The 19,841-nt window shown below is 49.8% G+C and overlaps 1 protein-coding gene across 5 annotated transcripts; it reads left to right on the forward strand.

Moving 5' to 3' along the window:
• The first annotated feature begins 384 nt into the window (after positions 1 to 384).
• On the forward strand, positions 385 to 19,637 carry CHST12 (carbohydrate sulfotransferase 12). 5 transcript variants are annotated; one of them, XM_086377034.1, is made up of 2 exons: positions 385 to 527; positions 17,887 to 19,637. In XM_086377034.1, exon 2 carries the CDS (start codon positions 17,967 to 17,969, stop codon positions 19,215 to 19,217), a length of 1,251 nt encoding a protein of 416 aa, XP_086233160.1. In that variant the 5' UTR covers positions 385 to 527; positions 17,887 to 17,966; the 3' UTR covers positions 19,218 to 19,637. The 5 variants fall into 5 exon arrangements, with proteins under 5 accessions (XP_086233160.1, XP_086233157.1, XP_086233159.1 ...); XM_086377031.1 differs by lacking the exon at positions 385 to 527 and adding an exon at positions 1,123 to 1,214; XM_086377033.1 differs by lacking the exon at positions 385 to 527 and adding an exon at positions 1,123 to 1,178.
• The last annotated feature ends 204 nt before the right edge of the window (positions 19,638 to 19,841 follow it).

Below are 19,841 nucleotides of genomic sequence, written 5' to 3' on the forward strand. Positions count from 1 at the left end.
TTCCCTGGTGGCTCAGTGGTAAAGAATCCTCCTGTCAAAGCAGGAGACACCGGTTCCACACCCGATCTGGGAAGATCCCACGTGCCGCAGAGCCACTAAGCCAGTAAGCCACCACTCAGGGGCTTACAGCCCGTGCTCTAGAGTCCAGGAGCCACAGCTACTGGGCCCACCGTGCTGCAACCACTGAAGTCCTCTCCCCTAGAGCCAGGGCTCCGCAACACAGGAAGCCACCGCAACGACAAGCCCACGCACTGCCTTGAAGAGTAGTGCCCCCTCGCCCGCAGCCAGAGAAAAACCCTCACAGCAAGGAAGATCCCCACAGACAAAATAAACAAATAAATAATATGTAAATAAGATAATTTTCTGTCTCCTTCACTCCCCCAGCTCCAGGGCCCAGCAGCAGGATCTCCCCACCGCGTGACTGAATGAGACGTGGCTTCATCAGAAGGCAACTCATTCACCTGGAGGAACCATGAACAACTGACGGCAAAAGTCTTGGGGACAAACAGTGGAAACGGTTGCACGAAGTAAGAATGCACTTACTGCCCCGTGGTACATGAAACATGGTTAGAGGCAATATATCATGTGTATTTTTACCCCAATTAAAAAAAACAAAACAGTAAGAACCACGAGGGGAGTGCAGATGATGCGTCAGGCACCTCGCTCAGCACCATATATCTGAGTCTTGTTAGCTCCCTGCAGGACGAAGTCGCGGCCCTACTAAGGTACTTGGAGACAGTCACAGAGAGGGGTTCAGTCACTTGCTCAAGGCCACACAGGGCCTGGCATAAGGATGCTCTGCAGGCAGTCGCTGCTCGCGAGCCGGCCCGCGAGACAGCAGGTGCTGGCCTGGTGTACCCCGAGCGGCTGCAGCAGCGCGCTGGCCTCGAGCGCCCGGCCGCACAGGATTGGCTACTGGGAAGGGGGCGGGGCTCCCGGCGGCCGGGGGCGGGGTCGCTCCGAGCCGTAAATACGGCGCCACATGGCAGGGGCTGGGGAGGCCCGGGGGCGGTGCGGAAGGCGCAGGCGCACTGCGTGGGGGTGCGATTCGGCCTCCCCGGCCCCTCCGCGGCCGTGACTTCTCGCGAGAGGAGGAGCAGGGGGCGGGGCCGGTGGAGGGGCGGCCTCGAGAGGCGCCGCCGGTCGCGAGGCGTTGGAGGCGCGAGCTGCGGCGCGAGGTGAGGTGATGCGAGGGGACGTGAGGGGCGCGCGAGGTGAGGCGAGCGGCGAGATGAGGGGTGCAGGGTGAGGTGAGGCGAGGGGCGCAGGACCGGGGTGGCGCCGGCGAGCCGGGGCTGGTCCTGCCCCCTCAGCCGCCGGGGCAGGTCCGGTGCAGCCCCGGGCCGAGCCCCCGCGCCGTCGCTGTGTGACCTTGGCCGGGCTCGCACCGTCTCTGAGCCCCAGTCCTGCGGGGGTGAGGGAGACCTGGACCGGGCGCTGGAGCTCGCGGCTGGTCAACTCCCGCCGTCGGGGCTGGTCCCCGCCCGTTTTGGCCGCCGGGCATCGATCCTGCAGGGGGCCGGCGGCGGCCGAGGGGTCTTCGGCTTCCCCCTCGGGCTGGTCGGGAGCGTGGAGCGGGAGCAGGCGCTCGGGGCTCCGGCGCGGGGCCGGGCGCCCCGGGCGCACGCGTCCCCGCACCAGCCTATTGCAGGGGGGGCCCCGCCCGATGCCCTGGGCCGCCCGAAGCCGCGGGCATTCCCCCGACCCGCTGACCTCTGGCCTGAACTGCAGCCCTGGCCGAGGCGGGCGCGTCCTGGAAGAGCACCGCTCAGATGAGCCTTTGCTCCAGAAACAGCGCGAGGAAGCCATGTATTAGTCGCGAACAGTAGGACTTATATCTTCCACTTGGGCTCGCAGCCACCAAGACATCTCCGGCGAGCCTTTGGCTGGAGCCGAGGTTCCGTCTGGCGCGGAGCACAACAAGCCATAGTGTTCCTGTGATTATTGAATTATTTATTTTATGATTCGACGCCGGAGAGACTCGGGAGACCCTGGATGAATGAGAATGTGGATTGGGGGAGAGTGGATGCAAGCGCATCTCTAAGGAGACTGTCCCCTAATGTGTGGGTCCAGGCAGGGGGCAGCTGAGAAACAGCTCAGCTGGTCCTCACCTGCCCCCAAATCAGGACACAGTCTAGCCCTTCTCTGTGAACATCTGGTGTTGGGAATGTGAGACAGGGCTGGTGTCAGGGTGAAAAAGGAGATACTGGGAAGATTTTTTTAAATTGAAATATAATTGATGTAGCATTGTGTAAGTTTAAGATGTGCAGAGTGTTGATTTGATACACTTATATATTGCAACACTACCACCTAAGTGTCTGCTAACACCTAGGAAATTGTTGCCTGAGGGGAGCGCTGCTGAGAATTTAGAGTGCCTGCATGGAAATGCATGCATGTTCGCTTTCTTGCCAGATGGTCTGTAAGACGTTGGGCTGGTGTTTTCAAGCCAGCAGTGCTGTTCGCTGCCACTCAGTGTGCACCTGCTTCATCAGCTGAGCAAACTGAGCCTCTCATCCTTCGTAAGATGCCAGGTAGGGCTCGAAGCTGGTGGCATGGGTAGCCTGACTGTAATACCCTGTGATTAGCGTTGTCATCTAGGTGTTTACAAAGTGCGAAGAAAGAGGGAGCAGCTAAACTCGTTGTTAGGTGTTGCAGAAGTTTTCCATAGTGGAGGTGACATGAGTTGGGCCTTGAGAGATGAGTGAAGTTTGGGGAGAACATTCCAGGGTGTGTGGAAACGAGGAAGTGAATGGAATGTTTGAGGGGAGGGAGCAGTGAGTCCCTGTGTTGATTGGAGGATGGGGTTTGAGGATTGAAATGCAAACCGAGGCCAGAAAGAGGTTTCTGATCAAAGGGCCTTGAATGCTTTGCCAAGGAGCTTGGACTTTATCCTCTTGGTGAGGGGTAGTCAAGGTTTGGGGTGGAATGTGAAAGATGTGTTTTAGAGAAGTAACCCTTGTGAGAACAGAGGAATGGGTCCAGGGTATCAGGAGATGGAGACTGAATTGGGTACAGTTATAGGGGGCGTGGGTCAGAACAGTGGCTGAGAGTCAGGAAGGGTGTCGGCTTGAAAGAAGCAGGAGAGTCCACAGTGCTACTGCACTCTGTGGGATGCGGTGAGAGGGAAAGGAAAAAGGCCGAAGTAACCAGGATGTCTCACGTGGGTGCTGAGGAGGGCCAGTACCTGAGCTAGGGAATACTGGAGCAAATGTAGAGAAGGAAGGGGCTAAAATGCATCTGATTTTTAGGCTTGTGAAATTTACGGTATGTGTGGGCCATCCTGGGTGAGATGTGCTCTTGGAGAGAAAGAATGTGCCCTGGGAGGGAATCCTGGGGAATGCCAGCAGGAAAGGGGTAGATGGCAGAAGAGGAGCACGTTGGATGGTTGACAAAGGAAATGTAGCTTACAGTCATTACTGCATAGTCACTAAGGCTAGTGAGTGGTTCTCTTCCAGAAAGGTGTCAGGTTGAAGTGCCGTTCCTGGGTAAGAGACAGGATATTGATAATACTGAAACAAATGCTGCTATTTGTAGTTTTTTTAAACTAACATCTTCAGTTTCAATTTTTAGATTGTTTCTTTCTCTTTTTCTTCAGAGAGGAGTGGCTAGTTTCACAGTACTTAGTGGGTCTGTGGCTGCAGCCTGGCTCATCGTTCACCAGTCATTTGCCAGCAGATGTGCTTAATGATAACTGACTCAGTAACTCAGCACTTCCTGTACTTAACCAAGGTGGTGGTTTCTGTAACTGCTTAGAGAACTGAATTTCAGAGAGGAATAGGAAACACTGGGTGTAGTTGATGGGGGAGAAGGGGTGGACGGCTGCACAGAGCACAAGAGAGTGAAGGAAATGGAGCCTCTGTGGCTCCCGGAGTACTGTCAATTGGTACTTCTCCTTCCAGGCAGGAGAACGGAAGAATCTTTGGGGAAAGTGAGTAGCCTGAGAAAGGATCTCAAAATAATGACAGGAAGGTCCACAGTAAGGAGGCCCAATTGGATCACTCACTAACGAAGCTCATAGTTAATAACTCCCTTCTAGAGTCCAAAGCTTCCAGTTCTTTTAATCCCTTTCCCCTTAAATAGGACTGGATAACCAGGGACACAGAGAAGGCAATGGCACCCCACTCCAGCACTCTTGCCTGGAAAACCCCATGGACGGAGGAGCCTGGTAGGCTGCAGTCCATGGGGTCACAAAGAATCGGACATGACTGAGCAACTTCACTTTGACTTTTCACTTTCACGCATTGGAGAAGGAAATGGCAACCCACTCCAGTGTTCTTGCCTGGAGAATCCCAGGGACAGGGGAGCCTGGTGGGCTGCCGTCCATGGGGTCACACGGAGTTGGACTCGACTGAAGTGACTTAGCAGCAGCAGCAGCAGCAACCAGGGACAAGCGACGAAACCTCTGATTGGGAAGACAGAGATCGTGACACACACTTGGAAGCAGTAGAGAGTACGCCGGAAGAAAACTTAAAAAGCATACTGTCACTAACGCACACGTGGAGCTGGAAAATACTGCATCAGTAGACAAGAACAAAGCGCTCTTTTTTTATGTATATTATTGGAGTATAGTTGCTTTACAATGTTGTGTTTCTGCTGTACAGCAAAGTGAATCAGCCACACTTATACATATATCCCCTCTTTCCTTGGGTTTCCTTTCCATTTAGGAAAAGTTCACCACAGAGGATTGAGGATTTTTTTTTGTTTTAAAAGGGCATTCAGAAATCCAAAAAGATGAGTCATGTGTATAAATACAGTGGAAGAAATAAAAAACTCAGTAGGTGAAGAAGTTGACAGCTCAGGAAATAGAACAACAACAAAAAGAGATGGAAAATGAGAGAAAAAAGAAAATTAAATGATCAGATTAGGCAGTTTACATAATAAGCGTTTCAGCAAGAAATGGGATAAAATCATCCACAAAATTATAAGGTAAATCCTGAAACCAAAACTTCCTCCTTTGAAGGGGCCCACTGAGTGACCAGCACCACAGATGAAAATGCAGGTATGTGGCACTCACCTCGTCTGTTCAGTTCCCAATTTGGATATTCAGAGTGTGGGGAGCAAGTTTGTATAGGGAGGAATACTGAATTTCTGGTAGTGACTAGTGAGAGTTTGGAAGCAAGGAGTTTATTTGAAAGTGCATCTGAAGGTGTGTGTTTCAGAATTTCCATGGTGAGACTTCACATGGAGAGAGAACCATGCACACTCTCTCCAAGAAACACTGTTGTGAAATTTCAGAACTCTGGACTAAGAAGATTGTGTTAGCTTCTAGAGAAAGAACAAAGGCCACCAGCAGGTCATCAAAGGATGAGCAGAATGGCTTGGGAACCATCTACAGGAGCACTGGAAGCTAGGAGGCAAGAGAGCATTGCTTTCACAATTCTGAAGGAAAATATTTTACCTTGAATTTTAAAATCAGGCAAAGAAGGGTAGAATAAAGATATTTTCACACTTGGTCCAAAAATTTGTCTCTCATGTATTTTAAAGAAATGACTGGCAAGCATACTTTCCCAGAATAAGGTGGGGAATCTGAAAAGTCAGAACTAGAAGAGATAGAATTATCCTCAGAGAAAAGGTGAAAAGAATCTGCTGGGTAGGTGGAGAAGCTGGGATGCCAGCCAAGCCAGGCACTGGGTACGGAGAGCAGGTATCTCATGACTTGAGCCTCAATGTTTCCTCAAAGGGATTTTTTGGGGAAGATGAAAGTCAGAGTCCCTGGTGCTCTGAAGCATCTGGAGGGAAGATGCAGACAGTTGGCAGAGCTGGGGTTGTAGTAGTGATAGTACATAGAAAACAAAGCAAATGAAAGCATGAGACTGTGAACAAGTTCCGGGGAAAATAAGCCGTTGTGCAGGAAAGAAAAATAATGATGGTGTATTGCAAGGCTTTGCTGTGAATAGCCTTTGCGCAACGGTAATAATTTATGTAAACATTGAATATCGCTCTCATTAAAATGATGATATGCCTGTCTGGAGGAGGCGTGGAGATGAGCGTGGCATGCTTGTTTGAAGGGCTGATGGAGGAAAGAAAGACTGCATTTCTGCCTGCCGCCTGCCACTATTTGGGGAAGTCAGTGGATGATACCCAAGCTGAACTATTCGGTTATCGCCCAGGGCGATTACTTAGAGGCAGGTGGTAACACCAAAAGAGACAGCTAAGAATGAGGGAGGGACTTCCCTGGCAGTCCAGTGGTTAAGACTCTGTGCTTCCGCTGCAGGGGTACGGGTTTGATCCCTGGCCGAGGAACTGTGATCGAACGTGCCGCATGGCCAAAAACAAACAAGAATGGGGGAGAAAGATGGAGATGGGTAACAGGAAAGCAGGGACTGGGGGCTGTGTTTACAGTTGATGATGTAATCCTTTAACATACATACATAACGTTGATCAAAATAAAGACAAAGCACTACGCTTCCCACTCTAATGAAGGAAGAGGCCAGACCCTTGGTATTCTGTGTGCAGCTGGATCACTCACCAGGCCCTTTTTATGGAGAGAGTTTACTTGTTCTTATTTCCTCTCCATTGTTGTTACTGTTCTCAGGATCCTGTCTCTTGGCTGTGGTCACATATCAGAGATTTGGTGCTTTCTTTAGCTTTTTTCTTTTAACTTGTTAAAGAATTTCATTCATGGGGTTCTTGTGGCAAGAATACTGGAGTGGTTTGACATTCCCTCCTCCAGTGGATCACGTTTTGGCAGAAACTTAGGTCATACCTGAATGGTCTAGTGGTTTTCCCTACTTTCTTCAATTTAAGTCTGAATTTGGCAATAAGGAGTTCATGATCTGAGCCATAGTCAGCTCCTGGTCTTGTTTTTTCTGACTGTATAGAGCTTCTCCATCTTTGGCTGCAAAGAATATAATCAATCTGGCTTCGGTGTCAACCATCTGGTGATGTCCATGTGTAGAGTCTTCTCTTGTGTTGTTGGAAGAGGGTGTTTGCTATGACCAGTTCTCTTGGCAGAACTCTTTGCCCTGCTTCATTCTGTACTCCAAGGCCAAATTTGCCTGTTACTCCAGGTGTTTCTTGATTTCCTACTTTTGCATTCTAGTCCCTTATAATGAAAAGGACATCTTTTTTGGGTGTTAGTTCTAGAAGGTCTTGTAGGTCTTCATAGAACTGTTCAGCTTCTTCAGCGTTACTGGTTGGGGCATAGACTTGGATTACCATGATATTGAATGGTTCGCCTTGGAAATGAACAGAGATCATATTTAATATTCAATGCAGTTCAGTCGCTCAGTCGTGTCTGACTCTTTGCGACCCCATGAATCGCAGCATGCCAGGCCTCCCTGTCCATCACCAACTCCCGGAGTTCACTCAAACTCATGTCCATTGAGTTGGTGATGCCATCCAGCCATCTCATCCTCTGTCGTCCCCTTCTCCTCCTGCCCCCAATCTCTCCCAGCATCAGGGTCTTTTCCAATAAATCAACTCTTCGCATGAGGTGGCCAAAGTACTGGAGTTTCAGCTTCAACATCAGTCCTTCCAATGAACACCCAGGACTGATCTCCTTTAGGATAGACTGGTTGGATCTCCTTGCAGTCCAAGGGACTCTCAAGAGTCTTCTCCAACACCACAGTTCAAAAGCATCAATTCTTCGGCACTCAGCTTTCTTCACAGTCCAACTCTCACATTCATACACGACCACTGGAAAAACCATAGCCTTGACTAGATGGACCTTTGTTGGCAAAGTAACGTCTCTGCTTTTTAATATGCTATCTGCTGCTGCTGATGCTGCTAAGTCGCTTCAGTTGTATCCAGCTCTGTGCAACCCCATAGACGGCAGCCCACCAGGCTCCTCTGTCCCTGGGATTCTCCAGGCAAGAACATTGGAGTGGGTTGCCATTTCCTTCTCCAATGCATGAAAGTGAAAAGTGAAAGTAAAGTCGCTCAGTCGTGCGCGACTCTTAGCGACCCCATGGACTGCAGCCTACCAGGCTCCTCCGTCCATGGGATTTTCCAGGCAAGAGTACTGGAGTGGGGTGCCATTGCCTTCTCCGAATATGCTATCTAGGTTGGTCATAACTTTCCTTCCAAGGAGTAAGTGTCTTTAAATTTCATATTAGGTGATGACAAATGAGACAGAGAAGAAGCAGGTAGGATGGGCTGGCAGGGTGGGGAGTGATCAGGGCTGCCCTTGCTGATGAGGTGAGGTGCCGAGGTGAGCCACAGGATTCCCGGGTGTGAGCCGTCCAGGCAGTGGGAACCTGGTTGGTGCGGGTGGTGGACAGCGAGGAGGCCACTGTGGCTCGAGTGGGGCCATTGATGGGGAGTGAAAGGCATGGGAGTGTGGGATCCCAGGTCTGTAGGGCTGGTCATGGGTCATCGTAAGTACTGGAAATGGGAAGACATTGGACCCCAGTGATTGAGAGTTTGAGCAGAGCCGTGACAGGATCTGACCTTGGCGGAATAACCGTGGCTGCACTGTATGGACACGAGAGCAGAGGCGGGGAGGCCGGGTCAGAGGTCAGAGGCTGCTGCAGTGACTCGGGTGAGAGCTGGCTGCAGAGGCTAGGGTCTGTGTGTATTAGGAAGATAAAGCCCTTAATCGGGTTTTTCAGCTAATCGTAGTAAAACTTATTATCTATTTTCCCTTGAAATAATTTCTTTGAATTGACTTAGCTCTGGGAAATGAGTTATTGTTTGGATTCCAGGGTTAAGTACCTCGCAACGAGTATTTGAGTCCTGTGAGGAACACAGAAGAAATAGTAGACATGACCCCCGTCTCCCAAGAACCTGAAATCTAATTTGGGAAAATGGGGCCAGAGTGCCTACCTTAGTATCCTGGCTACTGTGAGGCTCTCCCTGGGCTCAAACACCAGGTGTGAAGACACCATGTCAATAGATGGCTGTCTATGCTGTGGCCAGCTCTCTGGGAAGTTACTTTATTTCAAAGGCTGAGTTTGGCTCAGTGTTCGTTCAGGTCTTCTGGGATGAACATCAACCTTTGGTTCTCATCAATGTCACCATTTATTACTTATTTTTATTTGGATACACTGTCAGATTTAGTTCTCAGGGTTAACTGAATACAAGTGAAGTAATTTTACAAGCAAATAAACCCCCAATAGTCATCCTAGATAGCATATTGAAAAACAGAGACGTTACTTTGCCAACAAAGGTCCGTCTAGTCAAGGCTATGGCTTTTCCAGTGGTCATGTATGGATGTGAGAGTTGGACTGTGAAGAAAGCTGAGTGCCGAAGAATTGATGCTTTTGAACTGTGGTGTTGGAGAAGACTCTTGAGAGTCCCTTGGACTGCAAGGAGATCCAACCAGTCCATTCTGAAGGAGATCAGCCCTGGGATTTCTTTGGAAGGAATGATGCTAAAGCTGAAACTCCAGTACTTTGGCCACCTCATGCGAAGAGTTGACTCATTGGAAAAGACTCTGATGCTGGGAGGGATTGGGGGCAGGAGGAAAAGGGGACGACAGAGGATGAGATGGCTGGATGGCATCACCAACTCAATAGACGTGAGTTTGAGTGAACTCCGGGAGATGGTGATGGACAGGGAGGCCTGGCATGCTGCGATTCATGGGGTTGCAAAGAGTCGGACACAACTGAGCGACTGAACTGAACTGAAACCCCCAATGCTGGTGGCATGAAGTGAAAATACACCTTTCAATAGGGGTTTTAATCCAGGACCAGAGCATCAGTTGCAGGGCTGGGCAATAGAGGGTGCAGAGAGTAAATGTTGATTTCACTGACAAACTTTCCAGATTTCTGTCGACTGCAGTGATGAGAACCACAGGGAATTATTTGCCTTATATAGTGTTTGCAGAGCTGGATAAGAAGTAGATAGTTTCTGGTCTCTTTGCCAGTAGCATAAATAAATAAAATTTGAAACATTCTTGGACTTCTTAATGAAGGTCATGTCATTTGATTTAAGGCTCAGAAGTTGGTTATTTGGACAAGGAGAAGCGAATTCTCTCAGAAATAAAGGTGATAAAAATTTGAGTGCCTAGAAAAACCAACCAATTCCACATTAAATATTTCCTGAGAGGCTGGTAGAGTGTAATAGTTGAGAACGTAGGCTCTGAAATCAGTTGTCAAATGTCAACTCTGAGCAGTGGTAGCTGTTCACACTTGGGCAACTTGCCTGGCTATTTTGCCCTAACTCTATCAAAATTATTGTGAGGATTAAATAAGTTGAGAAATGCAGACCTTATATCAGCACTTTGGAAAGCATATTAGCTACTGTTGTTTTTATTATAAAATTAATTAAAATCATACATTCTTGTTTGACTGCTAATAACTGGATATTGATAGATAGCATGACTAATAATAAAAATGTTATATTTGAGAGCCACATGAAACAGAAAGATAAAAGGGCCAGTGGTATAGTGTAAAGAACATGCTTTACTATTTTACAACATTTAGCTGATATTTTCTCATTTTCATCCTCTCAGTATCTCTGGGTAGCAGGAAGACCTTGATTATTCTTGTTTTATAGGTAAAGAAGTAAAACTCAGACTTAAAGAAATACGCCAGGCCGCTCGGCAGAGACTGGCCTGGGCCTCGGAATCCTTGTCCTTCTCTTCGCAGTCTGTAAGCGTGTGTGCAGGACTTCAGCGCTGGTGTTCTTGTCGTCCATGGTGGGAGTGAGTGACAGCTGGTTAGTTGCATAGAGTTTATGCTGAAAAGTTTTAACTCTCGGAGATTGAATGAATAAGACCGCTCACATTTTTTCCCCTTCCAGTCAAATGCATTGAGGTATAATTTACATGCAATCAGATGCACTCATTTTAAGCGTTAACTTCCATGAGAGATATACCCACCTGTGTAACCACCCTTACAGACAATGGAATAGAAAATGTCCCTCGCCCACATTTCCCCCTGTCCCTTGGCAGTTGATGCTTTCTGTTACTAATTTTGCCTTTTATGAACTTGAAAGTGAAATCATGTGGCGTGTGCTCTTTCATGTCTGGGTTCATGTGCAGGATCCGTCTGTGTGGTTATGTGTATGGATGTGAGAATCGGCGTGTATGGATGTGTGACTCGGCGTGTATGGATGTGTGACTCGGCGTGTATGGATGTGTGACTCGGCGTGTATGGATGTGTGACTCGGTGACTCGTTCTTTTTTATCGTTGAGCGGTTTTTCTGCCGAATGTGCACACCAGTTTGTTGATTCATTCACTTGGTGGGGTTGTTTTCAGTTTGTAGTAATGTTGAATGAAGTCACAGTGAACATTCTTGTACAGACCTTTGTGTGGACAGTAATCTCATTCACGGATAGTGTCTTTGGTGTTATCTGAAAGGTAGCACCATGTGCAAGGTCGTTTAAGCTTTCTTCGCGGAGCTTTGGTCGTTTGCGCTCTGCACTTAGGTCTCTTGGCCGCTCTGCGGTGGCCCTGTGGGGGCGTCCGCGTCTAGGCCCTCTGTGGCGCGGCTGTCCGGCTGCCGCCGCCGCATTTGTTGCGGCCTTCTTCCGTTGCTCTGCCTTCGCTCCTTTGTTAAGCGCCGGTTGGCCGGTTGGCCGTATGCGGTTGTTAAGCGCCGGTTGGCCGCATGCGGTTGTTAAGCGCCGGTTGGCCGGTTGGGGTTGTTAAGCGCCGGTTGGCCGTATGCGGTTGTTAAGCGCCGGTTGGCCGTATGGGGTCTGTTTCCGGGCTCCACTCTGCCCCGCTGATCTAGTTCTCGATTCTTCGCCAATGCCACACCACTCTGATGACTGCAGCTTCGTGGTAAATCTTGGAGCCTCATAGCATCAACCTTCAGCTTTATTCCGCTCCTTCAGTATTGTGTGGCTACTCTGGGTCTTTTGCCTCCATGTACAAACTTTAGAAAGAGTTTGTTAATGTCTACAAAGAACTTGCTGGGATTTCGGCTGGGATTAATCTGTCGATGGAGCTGGGAAGAACTGACATCTTGACAATATTGAGTCTTCCTATCCTTAGCAGTTTGCACATGGAATATCTCTTCATTTATTTAGTTCTTCTAATGACTTCATTCATCAGAATTTTTCAGTTTTCTTCATAGAGATCTTGTACATATTAAATTTATACATAAGTATTGTATTTTGGGAAGGTGCTAATAAGTGGAATTGTGTTTTTAATTTCAAATTCCACTTGTTCATTGCTGATATATAGGAAAATGGTTAACTTTTGTATATTAACCTTTTGCCCCACAAACTTGCTGTAATCACTTGAGCCCATAAAATTTTATAATTGAAAAATGATAATCTAAGATTCATATATCATATTTTGATGGTCAGTTTGATTCATCTTTAAATAGACTCCCTAAGCTTTATTCTAGAACATCTGCTGTTATGGATCTTTTTTTTTTTTTTTTTTTTTGCTGTTATGGATCTTATAGAACCTTCCAGGAAATGAAAAATCTGTACAATCTTTTTGACTTTTTGAATGTCTCAGCATAAAAAAAAAAACCTGGTCTGTATGCAAAAAAAGCTGGTATCAATTTTTTTCATAATAACCAAAAAACAGAACTAACTCCAAAGTTCGTCAGTTGGTAAATGGATAAACAGATAATGGTTTATCCACATAGCAAGTACTGTTCAGCCATGAAACAAGCAACATCCTAGACAAATCTCAAAAGCATCTTGTTAAGTGAAGGAAGCCAAATACAAGCTCTCGCTTCCTGTGTAATTCCATTTCTGTGACATTCTAGAAGAGGCAGGACTACAGGGCAGATAACAGATTGGCAGCTGCCTGGGGCTGGATGTTGGGGACGGTGTGGGAACTTTGGGGGATGATGGGAATGTTCTGTGTCTTAAACACAGTGTTCATTTGCCCAGACTAATCAGACTGTGCAGTTTAAAAGAGTGCGTTTTATTGTGTAAAAATCATACCTCAGTAAACTTCACTTAGGAAAAAAAAGCAGAGGTGCTAATGTGATTTAATCAGGAAAGAGCAGTCTTCTAAACAAATGGGGTACTGGAACAGCAGGGTATCGATAGGGGGAGAAAAGAATCTCAGCTTCTCCCTCTGGAATACTTGTATTGGATATTCTATACTGGCTGAAATTCTCTGCATCTAACATTCCTTTCCACAACAACAGATCCATTAATTTCCATTTATTACCACTCACTGTTTAATTCTGACTGGTTTGATCATTTGTATCTATCTGCTTCTGCTTCTTCTTCTGCTTAGTCACTTAGTCATGTCCGACTCTTTGTGACCTCATGGACTGTAGCCCACCAGGCTCCTCTGTCCATGGGATTCTCTAAGCAAGAATACTGGAGTTGAGTTGCCATGCCCTCCTCCAGGGGGTCTTCTCAACTCAGGGATGGAACTCAATCCACATTGCAGGTGGATTCTTCACCGTCTGAGCCACGAGGGAAGCCCAAGAATACTGGAGTGGGTAGCCTATCCCTTCTCCAGGGGATCCTCCCAACCCAGGAACCAAACCGGGGTCTCCTGCATTGCAGGCAGATTTGTATACTATGTAGTAAATACACAAACACACACAGACCCACAAACCCCAGTCCAAATGACAAAATAAACATCCATATATTAGTGAGGGCTCTCCAGAAAAACAACCCAGTAAGGGGTGTGTGTGTACATGTCTGTGCGTGTGTGTGTCTGCGTGTGTGTTTATCACAAGGAATTGCCTGCATAAAAATTGGTGTGGAGGCTGAGAAGTTCAGACCCAGGGAGCCGCTGGTGGGTTCCAATCTGAGTCTGAGACCTGAGAACCAGGAACGCCCGTGGTGAGGGTTCCAGTGCTTGTCCGAGTCTGAAGGCAGGAAGCCAGCGCTCCAGCTCAAAGACAGTCGGGTGGAGCGAGGGAAGTCTCTCTTTCCTTGCCCTTTTGTTCTAGTCAGGCTTTCAACAAAGTGGGCGAGGCTAACCTACACGGGCGAGGACCATCTGCTTTACTCGGCCTACCGATTCAAACTTGAATCTCATCCAGAATCACCCTCACAGACACACTGGAGTGTGGGACCAACCACCTGCGCAGCCGTAGCTCAGTCAAGTTGACGTATGAAGTTAGCACACACCGCTGGACCTTTCTGTACTGTTCTGCCATTAAACTGTGGGAAATGCCCTTACACGTGTCTGACTGTGGGTCTGGCCACGTGGCCCTCGCTTTCAATGTGTTGGGGTGACATGCTCCTGAGTGTGAGGGAGGTCGGCCTTCAGCTCTGTGTCACAGACCTCCCCATCTTCCTGGACTCCTGTCTGTCGTTGGCATGACGGCTCCTTCAGACCAGCAGCCGTAGGTGGGCAGCCAGCTTGCCTGGGGTGCTTGCCTCCAGGGGTGGCCACGTCTGCTTTGGCATCATACCCTGCCCTGTGTGAGCAGAAATGCTTAACAGCCCCCCCTCCTTGAGCCCAGAAACTCTACCTAGACACAGTGTTCTGCTTTGGTAGAAAACCAGCCCTCCAGAGATGAAACTTCTAGCTCAGTTCTGCTGTTGGTTCTGTTGCTGGAGGCAAAAGCTCGAGACTGACAGGGAGCATTTCCTCTGTGAAGGCTCTTCTTGCTCTGCTGCTTCAAAACTGGTGGGGCTTTTTGTTGACCGCTTTTTGAAATACTGGGAGATTTATGTTCAGAAATAATGCCCTTATTTTATGAATCAGAAATTACTTTATGAGGTCACTGTTGTTCCCTGACATGTTTTTGAAGCTGTCTGTGGTTCTCAGCAGGCTTCCCCAGTGGCTCAGCACATCCGCCTGTAATGCAGGGGATACAGGAGATGCGGGTTTGATCCCTGGGTCAGGAAGATCCCCTGGAGGAGGGCATGGCAACCTACTCCAGTATTCTTGCCAGGAGAGTCCCATGGGCAGAAGAGCCTGGCAGACTGCAGTTCACGGGGTCACACAGTCGGACACGACTGAAGTGTCTAAGCACGCTCGTCAGTTCTCAGCCTGGCTTTGCCCGTCATTCTGCTATCTCCCCCAGAGGACGGGGATGTGTTGCCTGGATTATCTGGCTTGAGCTGCCCAGGCTGCTGGGCCAGAAGTTCCCGGATGTCCCGCTCCCTTTTGAAGAGTAAAGCTTGCTGCTGGCAGTGCTGTGTGCTAGTCTCTGCTCTGTTCGCTCCTCTGCTCTCTCGTCGCAGTTCCGAGACGCTGTATTTTTGGGCTCCGTGCATGTGTGAAGGCAGCCATGGTCCTTCCTCCCGGAGCACTGCTCTCACAGGCCATTTAATGCGCGCAGCCCGTTGGGTTTCCACCACTGCTGCTTTTGTGGCTTGTTTGAGGTTAAAGATGACAACACGGAGGACTGCCCTTGTTCCTTGATGTTGAAATGAACCGTGGCCTCAGCCTCGTGGGTCAGCGCTGCCTCGCCTGGTGTGTAGGGCGCGTCCCCGTGGTGTGGAAGGGCTGGAAGGGGCCGTGACGTGGCAGGATGCCGGGGCGAGACAAGGCTCCCGGACCAGTCGCCCAGTGAGTAACCAGACGCAGCGTCTCCACTGTCCCAAGGAGAAGACCTGTCCTGTTTTTGTGCAATAACCCCCAATTATAAATTTTTAAAACTTTAGTGTTTGCTTAATAAACAGATTGCAGGTAGAGTCACCTGTGGAGCTTTTGCACGGGTTGTACAAGTAACCTGTGGCCCCAGCAGCAGGCTCGGAGCTTAGCCTCTGACAGTTCTCTACCATATTTAGGCCTTGCTTTAGTTTTTACCCACTGTCCAACATTTGCTGTATTCATGCAGCATCACCTCTTGGAAATTCCTCCACAAGTCGACTGTTACAGCTCTAATGCAGTTTTCTTCCTCCAATGTTTTCTTTGTGGTAAAATACACATAACATGAAACTTACCACCTAGGCCGTGTTTAAGGGCTCAGCTCAATGACATGAGCACGTTCATGTCACTTGAACGTGACATAGCTCTTGTGCAGCCGTCACCACCATCCGTTGAGAGAACTCCTGTCATCGTCCCATCAGACTCTGTACCCACTGGACACTGGCTCCCCACCCCTCCCCAGCCCCTGGCAGTGGCTCTTCTACTTTCTGTCTCTATGAGTCTGAGTCCTTTAGGAACCTCATGTAAGTGGGAAGACAATATTTGTCTTTTTTGTGACTGTGATCGTGTCTTTTCCTTGCAATTATTAATAAAGAGAGTCAGAGTTTGTAAACAGTGTAGACACCGGCATTTATTAGTGTCGTATACTGCTTCTTGGTTGAAAAATAAAGCGTTTAGGTCATCAGGCCAGGTGGTTCTTTGCATTATGAACATGCGGCTGATCTGTGCCTGTGTCCACAAGATGCGACCGTGGCTCAGCATCACTGCTACTCTGTTTGTTGGTCTTAATATTAAAAGTAAAAACTGGTCTCTTAAATCACCTGACATCTTAAGTTACTTTTTCCCTTTGCTGCTTTCTCAGCCTGTAGCAAACTTAAAAAAAAAAAATATATATATATATATATATATGGTTTCATCTTCATCTTTATAAACTGTTCACCCTGGCACATCCTTGAGAAGGGATGGTCTTGAAATCTTCAGTGACATGGGTACTTGTGATCTAGTTTAAAAATAGGTTGTAAAAGTGTGTGATTATAACCATTACCATTAAAAGGGTATTGAAAGCTGTTGCAGTGTTGCTGCTGCTTTTTTCACTCACACCCACTCGCAGGGAACCAGCTAAAGCTGCAGCAACAGTTGTACAAGAGACAGCAGGATATCTCACCAGCAGTCTTGCTTCAGGATTTCTGTGGTGTGGCTCATTACCTGTCTGCTGCTGCTGCTGCTGCTGAGTCACTTTAGTCGTGTCCAACTCTGTGCGACCCCATAGACGCCAGCCCACCAGGCTCCCCGTCCCTGGGACTCTCCAGGCACAGGCCCTGGAGCAGCTGCTGTTTCCTCCCAATGTGTAATAATTACATGTTGCTGTTCAGTTGCCAAGTTGTGTCCAACTCTTTGCGACCCCACGGGCTGCAGCACGCCAGGCCTCCCTGTGCTTCACTATTTCCCAGAGCTTACTCAAACTCATGTCCATTGAGTCAGTGATGCCATCCAGCCATCTCATCCTGTGTCACCGCCTTCTCCTCCTGCCCTCAGTCTTTCCCAGCATCAGGATCTTTTCCAGTGAGTCAGTTCTTTGCATCAGGTGGCCAGAGTATTGAAGCTTCAGCATCAGTCCTTCTGATGAATATTCAGGGTTGATTTCCTTTAGGATTGACTGGTTGCATCTCCCTGCTGTCTGAGGAACTCTTGAGAGTCTTTTCCAGCACCACAGTCTGCCAACGTCTTTACCATGAGTATGTATCACTTTCCCATTAAAAAAAAAAAGTGAATTAAGGGTAAACAAAAGCTGCAAAGGTGCATAGAGATTGTATTCAAATTTCTGCCTAATGAAGATGTGTTGGATACCAGGTGCATAGTCTACTAGAAACGTAGACTCAGAGGTAGACACTGGGAGTTGTCCCAGAGAGTGCTCAGCGCGGGACTCTCCTTTGGACTTCCCAAGATGAGCTCCGTCCTTCTGTGCCCCGATGTCCACAGCGCGAGAAGCCCTGGACGGCTTAGCAAGCAGCCCATTCTGGGTCTGGGCCCACCTGTGGTTATTGGGCACTCCTTCCATGGGTTTGACTCATTTTCGGGTTTTCTCTTCTGGAGTTGCCCCCTCTGCCATGCGACAGCCCTCCACAGTGCTGAAGCCCCAGCACACACGTGTCTTCCCTCCTGAGCATCCGCCGGTGCTGTGGGGTGAAGGCTGAGCCCCGGCAGAAGCCTGCCCAGATCACGCGCTCCCTCGGCCTCTCACGGGGCCCGGCTCACGTGTTTGTTTGGATGATGTGGACGCAGCAGAAGGGGCTTGGGGTGGGGCAAGGGGGTCACATCACGTGGGGAAGCTGACGCCCGCCCACCAGGTCCCCCACAAAGCTCAGCTCACAGAGGGGGAAGAGGCGGAGAAGCAGCCCCTCCTGTCGGGGCTGCAGGCTGGGAGAGGACCTTAGTCACTCACTTGGCCTCTGTTGTCTTCCAGCCTCCTCAGAGCGCGGCGTCCGTCTCTGCCAGAAGCTGGAGCGAGGGGCCCAGGGACAGGCCCGGGCGCCCGTGGACACGATGACCAAGAGCCGGCTTTTCCGCCTGTGGCTGGCCTTGGGCTCCGCCTTCATGCTCCTCCTCATCATCGCGTACTGGGACAACATGCGCCCCGCCCACTTCCACCTGCACACGGCCCTCTCCAGGCCGCATGCGCTAAAGCCCCTCCCCAGCCCCAATTCAGCGCCCGGGGACGTCTTCACCTCCAGCCTCGAGATTTGGGAGAGCTTCGTCAGGGAGAGGCAGGGCCCCCTTTTGAGTAAAAGGGTGGAGCAGCCCTCCCTGCCGGCCTCCAGCAAGCCTGTGCTCGGCAACCTGGAGGAGAGCGTGAGGGGCTACGACTGGTCCAGCCACGCTGCCCAGCAGAGTGCAGACCCGGACGCACGGCAGGCCGAGCGGAGGAGCGTGCTGAGGGGGTTCTGCGCCAACGACAGCTTTGTGTTCCCCACCAAGGAGCGCTCCTTCGACGACATCCCCAACTACGAGCTGAACCACCTCATCGTGGACGACCGCCACGGGGTCATCTACTGCTACGTGCCCAAGGTGGCCTGCACCAACTGGAAGCGCGTGATGATCGTCCTGAGCCAGAGCCTCTCGGACCAGGGCACGCCCTACCGCGACCCGCTGGACATCCCCCGGGAGTACGTGCACAACTCCAGCACCCACCTGACCTTCAACAAGTTCTGGCGGCGCTACGGGAAGTTCTCCAGGCACCTCATGAAGATTAAACTGAAGAAGTACACCAAGTTCCTGTTTGTGCGCGACCCCTTCGTCCGCCTCATCTCAGCTTTCCGCAGCAAGTTCGAGCTGGAGAACGAGGAGTTCTACCAGAAGTTCGCGGTGCCCATGCTGAAGAGGTACTCCAACCACACCAGCCTGCCCGCCTCGGTCAGCGAGGCCTTCAGCGCCGGCCTCAGGCTGTCCTTCGCCACCTTCATCCAGTACCTGCTGGACCCACACACCGAGCAGCTGGCGCCCTTCAACGAGCACTGGAGGCAGGTGCACCGGCTCTGCCACCCCTGCCAGATCGACTACGACTTCGTGGGGAAGCTGGAGACCCTGGACCAGGACGCCGCCCAGCTGCTGCGGCTGCTGAAGGTGGACAAGCTGCTGCAGTTCCCCCCGAGTTACCGGAACAGGACTGCCAGCAGCTGGGAGGAAGGCTGGTTTGCCAAAATCCCCCTGGCCTGGAGGCAGCAGCTTTACAAACTGTACGAAGCAGATTTTGTTCTCTTCGGCTACCCCAAGCCCGAAAATCTACTTAGAGACTGAAGGCGCTGGGGGAATCCCGAACACCAAAAAACAAGTGCTTCTGTTGTCCCTTTCAACCTGAAGGAAGGGCCTGTGGCGCCGCGACCGTCCTCCAGAGCACGGAGCGCTGGCCTGCCACATATATTTTTTTACGGCTTCGTTTCTCTCCTGGTGTGATGCATCGCAGAATTCCACAGTGCTCTGTTGACGAGCCCGCTGGAAACTCCTGGAACGGATCACACCCACACTCCAGTTTGTAAAATAACCTATGGTTTTGCAGTCTAGACTTACTGTTTACTCCTTCCCTGCATTCACTGAGTACTGTTAATTCATTGAGTACTGCATTCATTGAGTTAATATTGTTTTTTTAAGATTAATATATTTCAGATATTTAATATGAAAAGTGGAGAAGGAAGTGGTGGAGTAAAAGGTTACACCTGCTCCTGCCGCCTGCACTGTGGTTCTTCCGGCGGGGCAGCATGCTCACCAGGGCCCCGAGCAACACCGTGGCCCGCGCTGAGGCTTCAGGGCCTCGATTTCAGGAAGGGAGGGTTCCTGGTTGTCTTCCGCAGGAGGGAGGGCCTTGGGTTTAAGACGGCCTTCCTGTGTTTGTGCAAGGGCAGCACACCCTCCAGGAGGGAAAGC

The sequence above is a fragment of the Bos grunniens genome, chromosome 25 (assembly GCF_055505025.1).
Source record: "Bos grunniens cultivar Pamir isolate PY7600 chromosome 25, Bosgru_T2T1.0, whole genome shotgun sequence".
Taxonomy (NCBI): Eukaryota; Metazoa; Chordata; class Mammalia; order Artiodactyla; family Bovidae; genus Bos; species Bos grunniens.